At 52.1% G+C, this 21,530-nt stretch overlaps 1 protein-coding gene across 2 annotated transcripts in view; it reads right to left on the bottom strand.

Annotated features, from left to right (window-relative positions):
• Positions 1–27: 27 nt before the first annotated feature.
• Zfhx2 (zinc finger homeobox 2) overlaps positions 28–21,530 on the bottom strand; it is a 32,096-nt gene continuing 10,593 nt past the window's right edge. The window contains exons 2-10 of one of the 2 annotated variants that reach the window (XM_023706961.1): positions 11,932–14,009; positions 11,229–11,746; positions 10,562–10,802; positions 9,020–9,094; positions 8,542–8,600; positions 6,555–6,755; positions 5,955–6,081; positions 2,310–5,777; positions 28–2,010 (exon numbers count right to left, since the gene is read on the bottom strand). In XM_023706961.1, the coding sequence (XP_023562729.1) occupies positions 1,031–2,010; positions 2,310–5,777; positions 5,955–6,081; positions 6,555–6,755; positions 8,542–8,600; positions 9,020–9,094; positions 10,562–10,802; positions 11,229–11,746; positions 11,932–13,960 (7,698 nt within the window). In that variant the 5' untranslated portion in view covers positions 13,961–14,009 and the 3' untranslated portion in view covers positions 28–1,030. Of the gene's footprint in view, positions 2,011–2,309; positions 5,778–5,954; positions 6,082–6,554; positions 6,756–8,541; positions 8,601–9,019; positions 9,095–10,561; positions 10,803–11,228; positions 11,747–11,931; positions 14,416–21,530 lie in introns of those variants that run through there. The other variant, XM_004646668.2, reaches the window with a different exon arrangement.

The raw sequence follows: 21,530 nt of genomic DNA on the forward strand, positions 1-21,530 counted from the left end.
TTTTTTTTTTTTTTTTTTTTTTTTTTTGTATTTTCCAAGTTTGTTTTTCTTTAGTTCATTTCTCTGATCTCTCCATCTCTTTTTGTGCGTATGTGCACGCATTCTCTCTCGCTCTTGGTTTTTGGTTGTGTTTCAGTCTCTTTAAAATACCTTTGGATTTGCCGTTGGTGGGCAGCGCCAGTCCCCAGAGGCTGAACTGCCCATAGCAGGGGGAGGGCAAGGGGCAGGCCCATGGCTGCTGAGAGGATCTCTGTGTTTAAAGCCTTTGAGAATAAACTTCTGCAGTTCCCAGGGTGCAGGGTGGGGCTGGCAGAGGGGTTCCTGGGGCTGCTTTTTCTAGAGTCCAGCCCATAGGGTCCCCCCCATCAGGTGAGGAGAGGGTTAGGAGGGAGGGACCTGGGGAGAGTGAACTGGGAGCACTTCTCCTGCCAGCCTCCAGTTTGGTTAGAGTTTGGTTAGGCTTCCTGCCCATCTCAGGCTCCCAACTTGGGAGCCCACTGTATTTTTGGAAAGTTTGAGCAGTATGATGCTCTAGACAAAGGGGTGGGCAGAAGGAGTGGCAAAGTTTATTTTGTCCCCCTTCTTTGTCTTGGGTTTTTTTTTTTTTCTCCTTTTCTTCTTTTTTTGTTTTCTCAGTGAACTATCATGGGACAGTGTTGTGTATGCATTTATAGGAGTGGGGGAGTGCTGAGATTCAGTGGGGAAAATGAAAATGGAACAAAGGGTATATTTTATGTATGGCAGGCAGACAGGTGTAATAAAGATGCCAAGGTCTGTGTGTGTGTGTCTAAAGACATGGGACAAGGGTGACATCTGCAAGGGCTGAGAAGGTTCAGTGTGTGTCTGTGGGGCAAGGGAGGAGGCAGGACTCTGCTAGAGGTGGGATGTGTGAGGCCCACAGACGGTGGGAACTGAAAGATTCCCATGAAGTGGGCAGAGCCGAAGGTTGGGACCAGGGATCTGAGCTCCCACCAGACACCCCTTGGGGTAAAAGTAGGAGCCCTCCTGTCTCCCATCTTGGTTTATCTGTTTATAAAGCTACAAGTGTAGAGGTAGTAGTAGTTTTTGGGTTGGAGTCCGTGTGAGGTAATCTTGCTTCCTCTTTGGCAAAAGCCACAGCAGCCGGGGCAGCAGTGGCAGTGTTGGTGACGGTGATGGGTGGGCCCCCTGGGGGTGGGGCTGCCTTGCGCCTGTGGGCAGAAGAGCGCAGATGGGAGGCCAGGGCTTCACGGCCGCTCAGCAGCACCTCACATGCCAGGCAGTGGTAGGTGCATATGGGCACCCGTAGTGGGGGAGGCACAGAGCCCCCAGAGCCCCGCCCAAAGAAGCAGAAGGATCTCTGGTGGGCTGTGGCTGGGGCCTCCCCATCAAATGCCATCTTGCACTGGCGGCACAGGTAGCGGTGAGTCACATCCACGGTGGAGATGCCGGTGGTGCCTGTGAGCAGCTCATCAGCCTCGCCAGCTTCTCCCTCCCCAGGAGCTGGTAGTTCAGGAGGCTTTGGAGGTGCTGTGGCTGTGGGCTCAGGGGGCTGAGGTGGTGGATGAAGTAGGGCATTGGGGAGCAGCCCAATGAGGGTCTGAGGTATCACAGGGTTCATGGGAAATAGCCCCTTCTTCATGCCATAGAGCTGCTGGAAATAGGCCCCTTGTAACTGGGGGCCAAAGACAGCTGGCGGTGCTGCCCCCCCTGCAGGAGGCAAAGGGAAGGGCAGGAACTGGCCTCCCAACAGGGCTGGTACAGTGGCCTTCAATGCTTTGAGGTTCTTGAGGGCATCAGTTGAGGAGCTGGTAGGGGCTGGAAGTGGCTTTTGCTCACCAGAGACCTTGTTTCCTGAGGGCTCAGTGGGCGGGCCCGAGACAGGGTCAGTGGTGCTTGCTGTGGAGGTGTTGGTTTGGTCGGGCACAGGTCTCTGAGGTAAGGGGCGGCCTGGGCCAGCAGTCTGGACCACTGTGGTAGCAGGCAGGACCGAAGTAGCAAGGCTGAGGAGGCCTGAGGAGGCTGCAGGGCCTAGCAAGATCAAAGGGTGATGGAGTGTTAGCCATTTCTTGCCTCTACCTATCTTCCTGCTATGGAGCACCTCCTGCTACACACACACCCATGTTCCCATCACCCAGCTCATGCTCCCTTTGCTCCTTTCCCCGAAGAGCCTAGGCAGTGATGGCGAACTTTTTGGAGCTTTCAGTGTTCAACAGTCCACTGCAGCATGTGTGCCATAGGTTCATCACCACTGGCCTGGACCAAAGGAAAGCCATGGGAAGAGACTAGACATGGGAGAGTCAGGAAGGAAAAGCAACTGCCCCACTCACCTGAATTGAAAGGAGCTAAGCTGCCAAGTGGTGGCTGGGCCAGGGCTGGGCCAGACAAGAGGACTGGGGCCAGGCGAGGCAGGGCTGAGGGAGCCCCGAGGGGCATGGAGGCAGGTGTGGCGGCAGGTGGAGCCTTTGGAGCGGGGGTTGCCTCAGGTGCTGGGGCCAAGTCATAGCACTTGCTTTCACTCTTCAGCTGGGCTCGGACTGCCTCCTTGAGCTTGGCCAGGTGCTGGCGGGAAAAGAGGTGGCCTCGGCAGGAAACATAGAAATCATACTTGACATCGCAGTAGGGGCAGTCAGTGCGCTGGGCTGCCAAGGGGCCCTCGCTGTTGCCCCCATTTCCCCCAACAGCCATCCCCTGGAGTTTGGCCTTCTTTTCCTTGGCACGAGCATTCTGGAACCAGACCTGAATGACTCTCTTGGGCAGCCCGATCTCCTCTCCCAGCACCTCACACTCCTGCATGGTGGGGGTGCGGTAGGCTTCATAGCAGGCTTTCATGATCTTCAGTTGTAGGCTGCTCATCTGGGTCCTATAACGCCGCTGCCCCATCCCATCAGGAACCCCATTCCCACCTCCAGGGCCCCCGCTGGTCCCTCCAGCCCCAGGGGACTCTGGTTCAGCTAGGCTGGAAGCAGATGAGTCACTTAGGTCTCCCGCAGATGGACTGCAAGCCTCACTCTCTGGAGAAGCTTTGGATGACTCCTCAGGGCCCTCATCCTCACTGGGTGGAGGGGGAGGTGGGAGAGAGAGAGGAGGCTCTGGTGTAGAGGTACTAGCCTCCTTCTCTGGTGGTAGGAAAGGCAGGGGCCCAGCACCGGGTGTGGCCATGGGATAGGGAAACACAGGTGCTTCCCTCTTTGGGACCTCTTTCCCAGTCCCATCATCTACCTTGCCCAGCAGGAGGTTGAACTTGGGGAAGGGTGCAGGGGTAGATGTAATGGTGGATTTGACTGCTGGACTGGGTATCCCCCCAGGAGTGCTTCGAAATTGGCCTTTCCGTTCCCTGGCCCTGGTATTCTGGAACCAGACCTGTACCACCCGCTTTTTGAGCCCCACCTCCTCAGAAATACAGTCCAGCATCTTGCGAGTTGGGTTGGAGTCCTGCATGTACCAACGGTACAGGATCTCCAGCTGCTCAGGTAGGATGGTGGTGCGCAGGCGTTTGTCCCTGGGGGGGTCACCATCTGCTCCACCCCCTGCTTCGCTGCCTGTGGGGGACAGGCTGCCATCCTCATGCTTTCTTTTGAGGGGTGGCCCTGGCACTGGTGGGGTGCCTGCCACCAGAGGGTTTTGCTCCCCAAACACTAGCAAGGGCACATCTAGGAGTTGAGGAGGAGCACTTGGTTGCACAGATGGCAAGAAATGTAGTCTGCGGTGACTGGTCAGGAGGTCCTGGCTGGGAAAGGAGATGGCACACTGCTCACAGGTGTGGGCTGGGGAGGGCGAGGGTGGAGACTTCCCTTCGGGCTCTTTGCTTCCTGGCTTTGCTGCCTCTGCTTGGCTCAGCTCCTCTACTTCTGGAGGTTCTGGGGATGGACCCTTAGGACCTTTTGGGGCTTCCAGGCTCCTTTCCTCCTCTGCGTCATCTTCTTCCACCTCTTCCTCTTCTTCCCTTCTTTCTGCCTCTTCCTCTTCAGGGGTCTGATCATCATAACATTTCTTAAGGTGCCGAACCAACTCAAAGACGCAGGAAAAAGTGGTGTGGCATCGCCTGCAGCCCGAGGCTCCCCCAGTACCTCCTCCAGTTGGCACAGGCCCACCTTCACAGGCATTTTTGCGTGCTTTCTGGCGGGCATTCTGGAACCACACTACTACCACACGGCTAGCCAGACCCAAGAGGCTTGCAAGCCGCTCCACCTCTCCATCCTTGGGATAAGCACTGGTCTCAAAGAAAGACTGCAGGGCCTGGGTTTGAAACTCTGTAAACTTGGTTCTGGAGAACCTGCGGCCTGCAGGTGCTAAGGGAGGAAGGTTCCCTCTGGAGTTTTCTTCATCCTCCATAGGCCAGCATCCACCTGCCCGGCTTTGCTCTTCAGGGGCATGGGAACCCCCTGCCTCAGGCTCTGAGAGCAGGAATGGTGGGCCCAGTTGAGGTACAGGTGACTCAAGAGACCCATTGGGAAGTTTGGGGGGCTCTACAGGGGGTGGATATAGGCTATCATAGCTCTTTCGAAACTGGGCAGCATAACGGCTCAGAGCCTCGAAGGGCAGAAAGCGGCGGTGGACGTGCTCCTCGTGTGTTTTGAGAATAAGCATATTGGAGAAGAGTTTCCCACAGGCCCCACAGGCCAGCTTGCCCCCATTCCCCAGGGCCTCTGGAGGAGGTGGTGTTGGGGGAGGGGGCACAGCCTGCTTCCCTTCATTGTACTGAATCACTAGCTCAAAGCCGAAGTTTTCTAAAAGGGCTTTGGCTGCTGTGCGAGTGGCCTCATTGGGTGATGGATGGGGTGGTGAGGATGGCCCTGCCTCATTCCCCTCCTCAGCCAGGATAGGCCGATCCCATTCCTGCTCAGCCAGCTCAGACTTAGGGGGTTGAGGTGGAGGAGGGGGGGTGACAGCTGGCAGGGACAGCATGGGTGCAGGCCCAGCTAGTGCCAGCTTGGGCCCCATCTTGAGGTCGTGGAGGTAAAAGGGCAGGAGCAGCTGCTGCTGCTGGAGCTTAAGTAGTGATTCCTGCACCAGAGGAAAGGGGGGCAGCACTGGTGGAGTGAAGATGGGAGCTGGGAATCGGTGCAGATCCAAGGGGGGAGGAGGTGGAGACAGGAAGGGAAGTCCAGATATGAAGCCACTGGGATCAGGGCTCTTCTTCTCAGTGCCTACCTCCCCCTCAGTCTCACTTTCCCTAGGCTCTTCTTGACCACGCTCTGGCCCATCAGCCTTGGCATCCGTCCTGGCCCCTCTTGAGCGAGTCTGATGCAGAACTGACCGCATGTGGATCTCCAGGGTAGAGCTCTGGTTGTAGGAAACTCGGCAGACTGTGCACTTGAAGGGCTTGTCTGTGGCAGTGGTGGTGGTTGGTGGGGCACCAGCCTCTCCTCGGGCAGGGCCTGAGGGGTCAATGGCAGCCTTCTTCATCTTATGCAGGTGGGAGACAGAGTTATAATGAACCAAAAGGATGTTCTTTTGGGTGAAGGACTCCTTACACACAGTGCACTTGTAGGGCCGGGCAGGGTCGAGAAACTTGTCCAGGGCAAAGTTGGTGGTTTTTCGATAGGTCAGAGGGTGGCGAGAATCAGCTGGAGTTGGCTCTGCAGAGCGGGACTCCCCCATGGACCCATCTTCTTCTTCAGCCATTGTGGGTGGAAGAGCTATTTCTTCAGCTTGGGTGTCAGGCTGAGGAACTGGAGATGGGGCTGGAGAAGAGGGTTGCTCAGGGCTTCCTAGAGGCTTGTCTGGAGCCTCAGCTGGGGCCAGAGGGGGCTCAGGAGGAGGATCTTGGCTGGCATCTGAGGTCAGGTTAGGGCCTTTTATGGGAGAGAGAAGAGGGTGCAATAAGCAGGGAACTTTGTTAAAGATGGGCCCCACCCACTTAAAATCCAGGGGCAACAAATGCTGGCCTTATTTTCTTCAGAACTTTGCAGCCCATGGAGATCAGGTACTCTTTCCTGCCCCCTGGGAAGGTATGCTGTTGCCTTCCTTACCTGCTACCTGGTCTCTGATGGGTGTGGGCTCTGGCCCAGGAGTGGGGGCTTCTGGGCTATCCTCCAGAGGGCTTAATGAGGGCCCAGGCAGCACTTTGGTTGGAAAGGTCATCTCTACAGTTGTGGCCTGCAATGTAAGAAACACTAGTGGCTTCACTGTACTCCATTCCCACTGCCCCCTGTGCTGCTCCTGTGCTGAGCCCTCTTCCCGCAGATCAGCCTGTTCTGCACGAACTCCCCTCCACTGGCTGTTTTTCCCGTGATGAAGGCCTGGACTGCTGCCTTTCCTCTCCACCTCCTTCCCTTTCCAGGCCAAAGTCATCTTTCCTCAAGGCCATCTGGCCCTAGCAGACCTGGGGCTGTGGTCTTGTCTGTCTTCTCCAGATTTCATGGAAGTGTGAAATGCTGAGCTTTCCCATCCAGTAGGTACAGCAAGCCAGGCTTTGTGCTGAGAGGCCCTACAACTCCAGAATCCCACTTCAAATCTGTGAAATGCTACTTTCTTCACCTCCTGCCCTCTAACACATACACTTGTCTGCATATGGACTGCACAGCCCTGACTGAGCCTCATCGGACCATTCTCACCCTGCCTGTACTCACCACGAGCAGCAGCTTCTCAACACACTCAGGTACTACGTTGTGCAGGTGGCTGAGGTGGAAGTGCAGGGCAGGACGGCCTACCAGCTGCTCCTGGCAGAGTGGGCACCTGTATTTGGGCTGCACTGCATGCTGGGAGAGTGTATGAGCCCTCACCTGGTCAGACTCTGGGCTCAGGAAACTGCAGTATGGACAGCAGTATACCTGGGAAGCACAGATGAACAGTGGAGGAAGTGTCAGGAGAGGGGACTCACCATTACATAGTCATTTGGGTTCATCAGTACAGTACTGTCCTTCCAACTTAGTAGGAACAAGCCAGATGGGAAAGCTCCTTATCCCCAAGTCCTGAAAGCTGGCTTCTCTCCAATCTCTCTTGGACTGAGACAAATGATTTAGCCTAGGCCACTACCTTGCCTTCTTTCATTCTCGAGCACTCTCTCCTCATCCTAGTCTCTTTTTTCCTTTGTTTTTCTGTCTGCTGACATGCTCAATTCTCTGCAGCCCTGTACCTACCTCCACCTCACATTTAGTTTTCTTACCCATACCTGTGCTGCCTGTGTCTTCTCTGTGAAATACCTCCAGCTACTTTGGGCGCTTTCTGGACCCATAGGTCTCTGCCCACTTTTGCCACTCAAGCCCCTGAATGTTTCCTACATAGAGGTCCAACCTGTCTGCTCGGAAACTAGCTCATTTTCCCTCTGGCTCAGTACCTCCCATTTTATTTTTTCTCCCCATTTTTACAATATAAACAAATGCCACATCTTCCTCAGTGGTCCTGGAAATTTTTTTTTTTTTTTTTGGTCCTGGAAAATTTTGGCCTGGCCCTTAGCACACTCCTGCCCATATCTCAGGGTGGGTGGAGCCAGGGAAGGCCTGCTGTCACGTGACTGTCTCAGCTGTCCAGCTTGCATTTTGCCTAAGCTGCACAATGAACTTGTCTGTGGCTTATTTCCTCTCTCTCCTGTCACCTGGAGTGGGTGGCTATAGAGGACAGAATCCAGGTACTCATCTTAATGTACCTTCTAGCCCTCAGAGCAGACATCATGACAGGTCACTTGGTGGAGCAGGAGTTCAAAAGAAGAAAAATGCTTAGAATGCAGCAGCCACTGCACACTGTAGTGAAGTTTGAATGCTGGGAGTCCCAGGATGGCATCTCAAGACAGAGGGTAGGAATCCCTCAGAATCAACACTTTCAGATTGCAAAGCTAAACCACTCCTGGATCCTGCTAGGTCCAAATCCTGGGGGCTGAGAGGTTTGTAGGACGTGCTTTCAGGGTGAATCGTTTGATTGGTGCCTCTACCTTCAACAAGAGGGTGCCAAGACAGTTCCAGCCAGACTCAGAGCTTTCTGTCCAATGGAAACAACTGTGTGTAGCTGTTTCTCTGCAGCTGGTCTTTTTTTTTTTTTTTTTTTTTTTTTCCAGTACTGGGGATTGAATGCATGACCTTGTGTTTGCCAGGCAGGCAGGTGCTAAAGCTACTGAGCTATCGCCCCATCCTTGCAGTTAGTCTTTTTGTTCTTTATTTTTTCTGTTTATTTTTTGAGACAGGGTCTTTCTATTAGGTCAGACTGGCTTTGAACCCATGGTGATTCTCCTGTCTCAACCTCCCAAGTACTGGGATTATAGTGTGCACAACCACACCCCTCTGCAGCTTGTCTTTTGCTTTTGCCTTTCTTTTCGTCTCTTAACCCTTTCTTCCTCTCCTTCCGTCTGTCTCCTGTCATTCCTACTTTAATATAGTTGCTCTCTTCTACCTTTCCCTCCACCTCCTACCATCCCTTTCCCTCATCTGCTATGCTCCACCCCTTGGGCCAGCTCTGCCTTGTTTATGCTGAACATATGTCACTGGCCCTGGATATAATTTCTCACACGTGGTGTTCTGAGTGAAGTAAGTCACAAGCATGCTAAGAGCCCCTAGAATAGGAGCAGATCTCAGTGAGGCCACCCCCCACCTCCCTGCAACTTGTCCCAGTTTCACCATTTCTGACCATGGTCTGGTGGGCACTCTCTCTGGAAGGGCCAGTTCTGTTCTCTGCCTCTTCAGAAGCTGAGGACAAGAGGAGAGCAGATTAAGAGACTCAAACAGCCGTCCCCCTTCTGTTCACAAAGCCCCAGCCCTTAAGATGATTTGTAGTAGAGAACTTCCTGGGCAACAAAGTAGGTGGATGAGCACAGGCAAAGGGGCAATGAACTTGGTACCCAAGTGAGGCCTGACTCAGCAGTCAGGCAGGGGCTGAGTATAGGTTAGTAAGATGGCCAGGTTTGGGTCCTCAGAGAGGGCAGAAGCACCTGGGCCTCCTTGGTTCAGCCTCCCTCCCCTCTACTGAGTCCTTTCATGGACCAGTTTGCGCCTTCAGCATAGGGGGCTTTGCTGGGGACTTAGATCTCTGTAAGGTCCCATGAACATCTCAGAATGTGTGAGGACTGGGAGAGGAGAAAGAAAACGGGACCAGAGAAACAACTCACCCAACTGTTCTGTCTTGTTCTGGGAATCTTTCTCAAGGGTGGGTGGCTCAGCTAAGGGGGTGACAGGAGCCTTCCCTGTGTAGGATGGAGAAGAGTCAGCTTAGAGAGGTAAAGCATCAGGAAAGTGAGGACACAGGAAGCAGGACAAGCAGCCAGTCAATGAAGAAGAGAAGAGATGGGTGTAACAGGGAGGAGAGGACAAAAAGCCCCCGAGCAAAATCATCATTCACAGGGTGAAGGGAAGAATTATAGTAAGGAACTAGTAAGGTTTAAGAGATCATTTCATGTGAATCCTGTTCCCTTTTCTTTTTATAGAAATAAGCCCTACGAAAGGTGGCAGAGGGCCGGCGAAATAGCTCAGTGGACTAAACGCCTGCTTTGGCAAGTGCAGGGACCAGGGTTCGATCCCTGGTCCCGCATGCCACACTGGCAAACAAGTCCGAGTGTGGTGTCGTATGCCTGTAATCCCAGTGTGGGGATGCTGAAAATAGGAGGATCACTACAAACCTGAGCTGTGTAGTGAGACCCTGTACCAAATACATAAATGAGAGAAGAAAAAAAAAAAAAAAAAGGTAGCAGGAACTGGAGTACACTTAGGTCCCTGTCTTGACTGACCCTTGAAGCAGGGAACCCTAAAAATATAGTTGGGGGGGCACTCAGGAAGGAAGCTGAAGTAGAATGGAAGGGGCAGTGGTGGTGGGCAGGAGGCAGCAGGCCTAGCTGGGAGAGGAGATTACCACTCAAGGAAGAATTGACAGATGTGTAGGAATTTATTTTCAGTGGCAGCCTAATTAAAGTGTTAAAGTTCCTTAACTCCATTCAGCCCTGCGCCAGGATCGTTAGCTATTGATCTGGGCCCCTCCAGCACTTAACTCCAGCCAGCATATTGGCAATTCAATTAGCACCAGTCAATGCTGCCTGTTCCTGGTTTCTGCTGCCCGTGCCCTTACCCTCACCCACTGCTGGCCTCTCTGAAGCCTGAAGTCCATGCCCACCTCTGTTTGACAGCCCCTTTCAGGCCCTTCTGCACCCTCTGAATCAATGGTGCCTGGCTGTTTCCGGCCCCTGTTGATCCCTTAGCCTCAGCTGCCTAAGGGGAACTCTAAGCCCAGCCTTAGGGCTGAAGACCTCCTAGGAGACAGGAAGAGGAAGTTTGTTGGGGCCTCTTCCCCTCCCTGCTGCCTTTGGACACAAGGCTCCCACGGCTCCCTTCCAAGTCCATCTCTTTCCTGTCTGACCAGCTCCAGCCTGCTGGGCCCCACACCCAGAGGTGCTAGGACACTAGTCAGTACTCCCCCTCACTTCCCTTCCTGTTCTGTTCTCCACTCAGCCCCTCTCTGCCCTCCTCCAAATGCCCCTTGTACCTTCTCCTCATAGGGCAGCCCAGTCTGTACCCCCATCCTGTCTTATTCCCCTCCACAGCTCTTCTCTATTGTTATCGATGAGACCGTTTCTCCTTTGTGTGTCACTCACTCTTCGTCAGCTCCCTGCACCCTGCTGCCCTCCTGTCTAGCCCTTATTCTTCACTTCTCTCTTCCTCACCAGGAGTTTGGAGCTGCCCGTGGCTGAAGCTTAGGATGCTCTGAAGAGCTGAGAGTCCTTCCTCGGCTGCTGGGCCATTCTGTAGCAGCTGCAGGCGTCTCTGGGCTTGAGCATCCCGGTGGGCAGGTGCGCGGAGGTGTTGCAACACAGCCAAGCGTGAGGGTGTTTCCCAGGCACACAGTAGGCAGCGGTAAAGCCCCAGCTCAGCCCCTGCCTCTGCTCCCTCCATTTCCAGCAGAAACTAGAACCATGGGAAGAGGCTGACACTCAGGCCCTGAAGGGACCCCTCGAGATCACAGGAGATTGCTTCCCACACTTCCTCCCGCTGGGCACTCCCAGGGCCCGTTTCCCTCTTTGACTACTATCAATGTTTGGACTGGACAGGACTCCCTCCTACTATGGGAGTGGAATCTGCTTCCATCTTTTTGAACTTTTGGGGACATGATGGACTGAGCTGACACAGATTGTTTCCTCCAGTACCAAAAGAGCTGAATAAAGTCTCAGAGTCCATTATCCTCTGGCCTTTCAATTCTGTGGTCTGTCCCGTTAACCCTGATGCATACTACCCTTTTCTTCATTTCTGCTGACTTGAGTTTTCCCATCACTTCCCTGCCCTGCACCTCCTTTCACCATCTCCTTTCCCTTCTCTTTCCTGCCCCAGCCTCACCTTATAGATCTGGCTGTTTTCTTCATGGGTTGAGCCCCGGGCATGCAGCTGCATCTTCTCCTTGCTGTTGGACTCAAAGTCACAGATATTGCAGCGCAGATGCAAAGGGGAAATAGACCCATAAGGGGTCCCATCACCCAGGGGGACTGGGGAGGGGGTGCCCATGGCCCCACCCCCTTCCCGCAAGTGGGCTGCTAACTGGTACTTCTGTGCATGTTTGTCAGTCTTGAGGTGGAGTTGGAAGTTGGCCTTGAGCTGGGTGCCATAGCAGCAGAGCTTGCAGCGGTGGGTATCACCGGCCACTTCCTTCCATTCAGCTTCTGGGAGGCTCCGGCCAACACTGCAGTGGTAGAGCAGCAACTCCAGGCTGTCTGTGCTGAAGGCCTGGCACACTAGGCAGCGGAACACCTTCAGGGATGGGCTGTCATCTGGGGGTGGTGAGGTGGACAAGCCATCGGATGAGGAGCCCAGGAGCTGACTTGGAGGCAGGTGGGCCTCAGGGGATAGGCTGCCAGGGGCTAGGGGACAGAGCCAGATTAGTGCCTAAGAAAGAGATGGGGCAGGGTCAGTTTTGTAGAGAGGTGGGTTAATAAGTCGGATGATACTCAGGACAGTATGGTTACCTAAGTCAGGAACTGGCCTTTGGGAGAAAGCAAGGGTAGTAGAATTTGGCCAGGACAGGGGGAGAGTTCAGGGAGCTTACCAGGTGTGGGAAACTTGCGGGTAGGTGCTCCAAGGTGGTGGAAACCGTTCAGAAGCAGCTGGGCTTCCAGGGGCTTGTCTGGCCTCAGCCCAGGGCCGGGCATGGAAGTCTGAGGCTGCCCTAAGGCCTGGGGCCCAAAGTACTGGAAGAGTTCAGGGGGATTAGTGGGGGGTGCCCCTGGTGGGGGAGGTGGTCCTGGCCCCACCAGACCAGGGGCCAGGCCCAGCGGCAGCCCCTGGTGCAGCATTAGTACATTCTGCATGTGCTTCTCAGAGGTCATGTGGATGCGCAGGTTGCGGGAGATGTTTGTCTCATAGCTGCACACCTTGCACTGCCAGGATGATTTGGTCTTGGACTCTTTGTCTCCTGCTGAGGATGGGAGTGATGCTTCTGGGGGACTGCCTTGTCCCCCAGGCCCTGCCTGGAAGCCCTGTAGGTTGGCCAGGTGCTTGTCAGACTGCATGTGGATGCTGAGGTTGCCTTTGGTGGTGGTAGAGTAGTTGCAGACATCACAGCGGTAGGGCTTATAGCCACAGTTGTAGCTTTCTCCTCGAGCAAGGCGGGGGTGTGCGCCCCCGGCGCTGCAGTAGCTGCAGTGGCTGTTGCTCTCTGGGTGTTTCTCCCGCATGTGCACATCCAGTGTCTGCTGGTACTTGTAGTGCCAGTTGCACTTGGGACACTTGAGCGTCTTGCAAGAATTCCGGGAGTGTAGCAGGGACATGTGGCTGGACAAGCTGAGGCCCTGAAAGGCTGCAGGAGCTGGAGTATAATCGTCAGTCAGGCGGTAGGGCTGGGGTGGGTCATTGGGGTCTTCAGGAGAGCCCCCTGGAGGGGGCACAGTGCCCCCCTCCTTAGAGGTGGGTGAGCTTTGGTTGAGAGGGGGACAGAGCCCTCCATCCTCTTGCACCTCAGGGAACCAATCTGGCCCTGCCTCGCCTGCTGCTACTGGCGATTCTTTGGCTTGGGTTGGGCTAGGGTCCCAGGTGGCTGGAGTTGTGGGTGGGGAGGGTGGGCTGAGGGCCATGACTTCTTCGGTGGGGAGAAGGGCCTGGACTTCGGCCTCAGGAGGAGCATCCTCAGTCTGGGCTGCCTTTGCCTCCATGTTCACTGTGCTGCTGTTGTCAAGGGGTGGACAAGCAAGGGATTTTGGTTCCAGAAAGCTTATAAGGGCTGTGCAGCCTTGGTCTCCCTCCTGGAGCACAGCTGGGCTGTTTAACAGGCCCTGGTACTGGGTAGGGGTTAGCTTTACTCCATGAGACTGTGTGTGCCCCATAAAAGCCTGGGGCCTGCTAAAGCCCAGACGACACTGAAGGCAGAACCAGAAGAGTGCCCTGTGATCTCCCCCAATGCTCCCCATGGGACCATCTTTGGGATCTCCGGGTGGGTTTGGAGCCAGCTGGTAGCTCCAGAAGGCTCCATCCCTTCCCTCACAGGCAGCCGGAGAAGGCGCTGAGGTATCATGGGACAGAATTTGGTCAGAAGAGCTAAAGCCTTGGACTGGATCAAAGCCATGTTGGATGTGAAGGGCAGTGAGGTGTGTGGGGGTTGGGTGGGCAAGGAGGGGCAGGCTAGGCTCTTCCTTGATGCCTGCCTCACCCCAGGGGAAGCCCTTTGGTAATAGGAAGTCATTGCTGCCTGGCAAGGACTGCTTGGCTGCTAGGTAGGCCTCACCACCAGCTGAAAAGAATAAGTGGTTGCTTAGGTCCATGGGAGGGAGTCCTTCTTCCTCTTGCTCCTGCTCCTTGTCCTTTTCTACCCCCAGGTCCTTTGGTGTGAAGCCACCATAGCCAGGCTCTTCTTGGGGCTCCTCGATCTCCTTTAGTGGAATGAGATCACAGCCTGACTCCAGAGGCTGTCCGCCTAGCTCTGAGGGCCTCATGCTCTCAGAGGTGGAGGGGGCAGCAGGGGGATCTTTGGTGACAGGGTCAGAGGGGGAGCTGGAGGAGGAGGTGTCCGGAGGCGGGGACGGGGCATTGTGCCCAGGGGAGGGGGTGGTGCCAGCAGTAGAGGCTGAGTTAAGGGTGGCCATGGTAGACGGCAGCGTGCTGGAGGTTCATTTCAGCGTGACAGCCAGTACCCTGCAGGGACACACAGAGATAGCAGTACGGTAAGGCCACAAGGACACCAGCCAAGCTGAATCAATGGATATTTCAGCCTCATATTCCTTGAGCACCAAACTCAGACACCCACTTGACAATGTGAAGCTTGACTTAGTGTCCAGTAGCCTTCAAAATTTAACATGTTCATTATTTCTCCCAGAACTGTTCCTCTTGATTTTAACTGCTTATGTCAAAAGTGGACAGCATTTATCTAGTTGCTTAGGCTAAAAGTCCAAAACTTTTCTTTTGCCCTTCCACATAGCCATTTTGACAGCAACCTCGACACCACATCAGTCCCTGCACTCACCAGCCTCTCCACTTGCACCATTCTGGCCCAAGCTGTCACTGCTTCCTACCTACCTACACGGACCTCCCATCCTTACCACAACCCCTCTAATTTAGTTTCCTCCCACCCCACAGCCAGAAAGATCTTTTGCTCAATTCTCAATTATGAAGAATGCCAAACATTTATAAGACTGTACCATAACATACAGGTATAAAGTCCCTATGATGAATGGTATTGTTAATTTGTATCTAAAATGTACCAATAATTGTTTGTTTTTGTGGTAGCGGGGATGGAACTCATGACCTCAAGCTTTCCACACAGCTGCTGAGCTATATTCCCAGCCATAAATTAAAAACAACAACAACAACAACCCTGCACCAAATAACATAGGAAACAGTTTTTTTTACCTATCATCAGCTTAAAAAAGAAAAAATCAATTCATGACCAGTCTTGTTTCATCCACATTCTTAGCAAGTTCCCCAAATTTCATGTACTGTTTAAAAAATTTCAAAACCCTCAGTTAACTTTTCTTTTTTGTTGTTGTTGTTGTATAGGTTTTTTTTTTTTTTTTTTTCAGGACCAGGGATTGAACTCAGGCCCTTGCACTTGCCAGGCAAGCACTTATTCTACTGAGCTATCTCCCTGGCCCCCTCAGTTAACTTTTCCACAGATTTTGCACCACCAGATATCCTGGTTTATTTACTTCTTCCTCCTCAAAGGTAAATTCTGTGAGAATAAGGACTGTTTGCTTTACCTATTGCTCTATCATAAGCAGAGAAGGATGCCTGCACAATCAGTAAATGTCTTCAGTGAATGAGCTCTGGGAAGTAATCTCAGATTTTCAAGAGGTAAGCTGTCCAAGTCATGGTCTTCTTGCCAGATACAGGCCACAGCTAACTCTGGTCAGGAACATGTCTAATAGGTTAAGAGTTTCCCTGGCCACTTGAAAGACAATAGCTCTTATGTTGCCCCCTTTTTCCCAGAGAGATTTGTTTTAAAGTCATAATGTTATTCATAGCTACTCAAGCACATACATCATGGTCCTGCACCCTGCTAAGGGCTTATCAATTATCTCATTTAATATCATAGCAACTTATTTTACTGATGTGGCAGCTAAGCAACAGGTTAAGTGAGCTACTGATGGTTGTTAGGCTCCAAGGTTGTGAACCTAGGAGAGGAAGGGCCAGATACAACAGGATAAATAAGCCTCCAAAGGCAAAATTGGGAGTCCCGGGCTGCCTGTAGCTGTCTGTGCACCGAGGCTCCCAAACTTTTTGCCACTACAGTCCCTCAAACTCATCAGTTCCTCAAATCTCTACTTCAGGGCTGGGGAGATAGTTCAGCGGCTGAAGTGCCTGCCTGGCGAGTGCAAGGTCCTGAGTTCGATCCCCGGTACCAAAAAACAAAAAAATCAAATCTCTACTTCTCTCAGCTCCCCCAAATACCTGCTTCCATCTTTTCCCCTTGCAGATCTGAGCAGATCTAACTTTGGCACTCAAGTGAGAGATTGCTTTAGGGTAAGGGCAAAGGGAGTAGCTTCTTTTTCCTTGGGCAACATTTAACCCTCAACCTCAAATCCCTAGATTTAGAATGGGTCCTTAGTATGGCCCCATCTTGACCACAGGCCTCTGTCCCTGGCCCTTCTACGTGAGGGTGTCTAGCCAGGCATGAAGTCACAGCCTTTATGGAGCTCTGAGAGGGGCTGGATTAGCATGTTAATGAGAATGCAAATCAGTAACTAGGAAGAGGTGGGAGGGATGGCCAGGCGGGGGAAATCTGAAAACCTAAATAAAGGTAGGTGAAGAAACAGAACTAAGGAGGGTAGCTTCCCAGCTTCTTGGAAAGAGGAAATTGGGGGCCCTAACACTGGGAGGAAGTTTTTCTGCCCGGGGATCCAGGGGGTAAATGCAATGATCTGTGTCTCATGTGCCTGTCCTTCCTACAGGTTGGGCCTCACTGCCTTCCACCACCTTACCTGGCGAAGAGCTGGGGCCTTTGCCACTGTTGGCTGGGCATGGAGGGACGTTCCTCCAGTGGGCCTGGCTACTGTCACAAGCTCCTTCCTGGTTCCTAACTCAACTCTACCTCTCAGGGGAGACCTCGGTAGACTTCAGAAGCTCTCAGGTATTCTCTCTCAAAGTGTTTAGTTCCCAGGACTGGGAGGCATAGCTTGTTGCCTGGATAGAAACCAATGGAGCTAAGCTTTTGGCTAGCTTGTGAGACCTGGATGGGTCCAGGGTAGGTCTCAGCAGCTGTTTAAAATTGCAAATCTCTTTCCTGTGTCCCAACCTACCCCTCCTCCCCTTTGGGAAAGAATTTCAATTGCAAATTTATCTCTGCCTCAGTGCATCTCCCACTACTTCCCACAGCCACAAATTCCCCTCCCCCTTTCTTCTCAGGGCTTCTCCCATCACCCACCATTTATTACCAATCTTTAGCCGCAGCAGTTGTTTTCACAATTTTTCCCTCCTTCTATTCCTTCCATCGTCCCTTACTTTGCTCCTTGAACCCCATGTCCCTTTCTCTGTCTTTCCTGCCTTGAACTGGAGATGATGGAAACAGGCCTAAAAGCAATCTCTCAGCCATAGGCTATCATACTTGTTGACCCTCAGACTTAACTGCTACTGCTCTTTAGGTCCGGTTTTCCTCAAGGGCACTGTTCTCCCCTGGGACACATCTCAGGTATGAGTAAAGGGAGAGGACCTTGACATTCCTGTCTCTCAGAAGGAAGGGAGGGAAAAGAGGGCAGAGGGAGGGCTCACTGTCCCTCAGAGGCAGGGGACTTTCAAAAGGACCTGGGTAGATGCTGGGGCTGGGGGCCTCTGTGGAGGAGAGGGACTGGGGAACCAGCAGGCAGTGGCGGCAGTGTGATTAGAGCAGAGATTGATGTGAAGGGGCGCCACAGACGGCAGAGAGAGTCAATAAAACGAGAGGATCACATTAGAGGCGACAGAGAGAGCTTTAAATTACAAGGCTGCTGCCACTGAGGGGGATGGGAGGAGGGAGGCCTGGAGCCAAGGGAGGGCGGAGAGTTCTGAGGGTGTAGTCATCCTGAGATGGATCTGCCACCTCAAAATGGCCCTTGGTCTCCAGAGCTCCCTAGCTGCCCCTTCATCCTATCCTCCCTCTCAGGGCTTTATTCCCTCACAAGGGTGATAAGGAACAGGGGAGGGGGACACTGTGGATACACTTTTTTTTTTTTTTTTTTAATTGCTTTCCTTCCTTGACACCTGGATCTCTGGTTATTCCTCTGGAGGAGAAGGCAATGATGGAAGTGCTACTGTCAAGCCTAGTGGGAGTTAGGGCCTCACAAACATGCAACAAAATACAGACTCAGTGACTCAACTACAGAGGTGAGCAGAGATACAGTATTTAGACAAGAAGGCATCAGGGAATGAGCCAGAAGGCAACAAAATGTATACTGAGGGGATGTCCTCTTATGAGACAGAAACTAAAGGGCCTGGATGTGAAGTTGCAGAAGCAGATGGAAAGCCAAAGAGACTGGCTCTAAGACCCAGCAAGACAGCAGACACTAGGTGACACTTGAAAGGGAGAATGACTGGAGCCCAGGGGCAAGGGCAAAGGAAGGACTAAAAATGAGAGAACATGGCCCTCCCAAGTGAGAAGTCAGGGTGTGGCTTGGGCTGGCTATAGAACCCAGATAAAGCAGACCAGGGGGGCTAACTCAGGAGCACCCAGTAAGACCACACTCCCCCCTGGGCACAACCCCCTATTAGCTCTGGCAGGCCAGGCCAGAAAAACACTACTGCCCTCCAGTGTTCACCAAAGGAAATTATCAAAAAGAGGGCTGACCACACACAGGGCTGGTTTTCTCCTCACCAATTTCCTTCCAAAAAATTGTAAGGCAAAATGTGCCTCTTTCCTTTTCTCCAAACCCAAGTATAGGGAAAAAGTTTTTTGTTTTGTTTTTTTGAGACAAAATCTCACTACATAGTTCATGCTGGCCTTGAATACACTATAGCCCAGACTGGCCTGGAACTCATGGAAGTCCTTCAGCCTCAGCCTCCTGAGTGCTGGGATCATAGGCATGTGCCACTATACTCAGCATAAGGCAGTAAGTTTTGTACTGCTGTTTCCACATTCACCCCCACCCCCCTATTTTTGGTTTAACCTGTTGCTTTCAAGAGGAGACCACTATGGAGAAAAAGGAAAAGGAAACAAGAAAGAACCTGGGCCTCTATTTAAGGGGGATTACTAGTGTAAACAGCAAATAAACTAAGCAGTTGAGCTTCCTTCCTTCTGTGGTTCTGGGAAATCAAATCCAGGGCCTTGTACATTCTAGGCAAATGTTCTGTTGCTGGGCTATGCCCCTAGTCCCTTAAGATGCCCCTTCCCGTAGTGCTGGCAATTGAACCTACAATTTTAGTGTATGTGCTGCCGAAGCAAGCACGCAGTTGAACCTACAGCCTAGTGAATAATAGGCAAGACTCTACCACTGAGCTACATACATCTCCAGCCCCTTGCCCTCCACCCACCCATACTGGGGATTGAACCCAGATCCACTGCACTGAGCCATCCCCCTCCTTTTGAAACAGGACTTCATAAATCACTAAATTGCCCAATCTGTGCTCCACCTTGTGATCCTCCTGACAGCCTCCCAGAATGTTGGGATTTTAGGAATGTGACACCATGTCCACCTCCCGGCCCTTTTTGTTTTACCTTGACAGGATTTTTGTTCAATTGTTTGGGCTTGGCTCTAATTTGTTGATCCTCTGGCCTCATCCTCTAGAGCTGCTGGAATCAGCCACTCTGCCTGGCAACTGAACTTTATTTCTTACAGTAGTAGAAGAACATGGGCTTTGGATCCATGCAGACTCAGGTTCCCTCCAGGCTCCACCACTCTTAAAGGTTACAATGAAAAGACAGCTTGTTTATCTGGGAAAACAGGAATAATGATACTGTCCTCCACTTTTAGAGACCAGAGTAGGGCATGCGTTAAAGTGCAGACATCAATAAGATAAATTTTTTTTTTTTTTTTTTTTCCTCTTCCCCTGGAGCACAGCAAGTTTTAATCATGTATTTATTTATACATGGTGCAGTCTCTTTCTATACAGCTGGGACTCGTACTGATCTTCCTGTCTCAGCCTCCCCAGCACTGGGATTACAGGTGTGTGCTACCACACCTGATTTTGGTGGCTGGCACTTAGCATGTGGTTCCAGGGATTGAACCCAGGTCCTTGTGCTTGGCAAGCAGGCACTTAGACCACTTACCTGTCTTCCCAGCCCCTGTTGATGGCTCATCCTCTGATCCCTCCTTTTCTTTTCTTTTCTTTCTTTTTTTTGGCGGAACCGGGGATTGAACTCAGGCCCTTGTGCTTGCCAGGGAAGCACGTATTCCACTGAGCCATCTCCCCGGCCCCCTTCTTTTTTTTTAAACAAGGTCTGGCTATGTAGTTCAGGCTGTCCTTGAACTCACTGTGTAGTGCACACACACGCACACACACACACATGCGCCTCTCCCTGCATTTGAAGCTATCATTTCTTTCTCTTTTTTTTTTTTTTTTTGTATTTAGTACAAGGTCTACAGGGTCTCACTACACATATTGGACTCTTTATCTCCTGTTTTCAGCCTTCCAAGAGCTGGGATTACAGGTGTGCACCACCACACCCAGTCTCAATCCAGTCTCAGCATGCCCCAGGGGCGGGGTGAGCACAGTACAAGGGGATCGAACCCCAGTTCCTGCGTCTGCCTAAGCAGGCACTTTAATCCGCTGAGCTATCTGGCCAGCCCTTTTCTTTTTTTTAAATTTATTTATTTATTTATGAGTGTGTGTGTGTGTGTGTGTGTGTATGTATGGCCAGCTCAGCCCACCAGGGGGCGTGGCTGGCTGGCATGTGGTGCTGAGGGATTGAACCGCGGTCCCTGTGCTTTGCCAACTTTGTTCTAAGTAGGTGCTTTAGACCACTGAGCCATCTCACCAGCCCAGGCCAGCCCTTTTCCTTTTTCTTTTTTTTTTTTTTTCCTGAGACAGGAGCTCACTAATATAGCCCTGGCTACCTCTGAACTTACTATGTAGTTAAGCACCCCTGAGTTTACTGTAGTCCAGGGTGGCTTTGAACAGGTGATCATTTTGCCTCAGCCAGGGATTACAGGCACAAGTGCTAGCATACTCAGCTTTGAATCTTACCTTTTATATTTAAAAGAAAGGTGAAAACATAGCAATCCTATTTCTCCATTTCAATTTTACTATCTCTTCTGCACCTTTCTACCCCATCAGTCATAAATATTATATTCAGGGGCTGGAGAGATGGCTCAGTGGTCTAGGGCACCTACTTAGAACAAGCTTAGCAAAAGCATCAGGGACCGCGGTTCGATCCCCCGGCACCACATGCCAGCCAGCCCTGCCCCCTGGTGGGACGAGCTGGCCACACAGTCTCTCTCTCTCTCTCTCTCTCTCAAATAAATAAATAAATAAATAAATAAATATTATATTCAGGGAATGCTTACTTCACAAAAGCTAAGTTTTGTGTGTGTGGGGAATGAGTATTGTAGGAAATAAAATAGAGAAGCAGAAAAAATGTCACAGAAGGTAAAGGAAAGGGCAGTTAAGGTAAAGAAAAGAAGGGAGGGAGAGGGGGGGCAGAGGCAGGGAAATGAGGGCACAAAGCTAGATCTTGATGTACATATAAAACCACTGGTCTCTTCCAGGCCCACAGCTCTGGCACTAGGTTGTGAAGGTAAACTGATCCCAGGGAGAGCAGAGGCAGCAAGAAGGGGGTCTGAAACCTTGCAAGATGCATAAAGTGGGCATGAGGAAGTTGGGCAAAACGTGAGGGAAAAGCAGGAGGCTCAAAGCTGAGTAGACAGGAGGGAAGGCAGCTGTGGGCTGACACTATGTTGAGCCACAAGTGCATGAACTGTTGGATAGTGCTGCAGTGTCCGCTGCTGGCAGGGGTGAGTCCAAGGGGGGAGCCCAGGCAGCTCCCTCCCTGGATGACTCAGAAAGGGTCAGATGTTTACGACAGCGGTGTGGAGCTGTTTGGTGTCATAGTGCATATTCTGTGCACCTAAGAGGGGCTCCTATCCTTCATGCCTCAGGCTCAGTTCACTGCAGGCAGCCAGCTGAGCACCTTCTTTAGTGTGAGCACTGGGGCTTGAGGGGCAGCCCCGCATGCCCTTAAATTCAGACACAGGATTCCATCTGGCACTGGAGACCTCTGTGGAAGATGATGATCTTCTTTTTTTTTTTTTT

Source organism: Octodon degus, unplaced genomic scaffold (genome assembly GCF_000260255.1).
Source record: "Octodon degus isolate 3935 unplaced genomic scaffold, OctDeg1.0 scaffold00276, whole genome shotgun sequence".
NCBI classification, from domain to species: Eukaryota; Metazoa; Chordata; class Mammalia; order Rodentia; family Octodontidae; genus Octodon; species Octodon degus.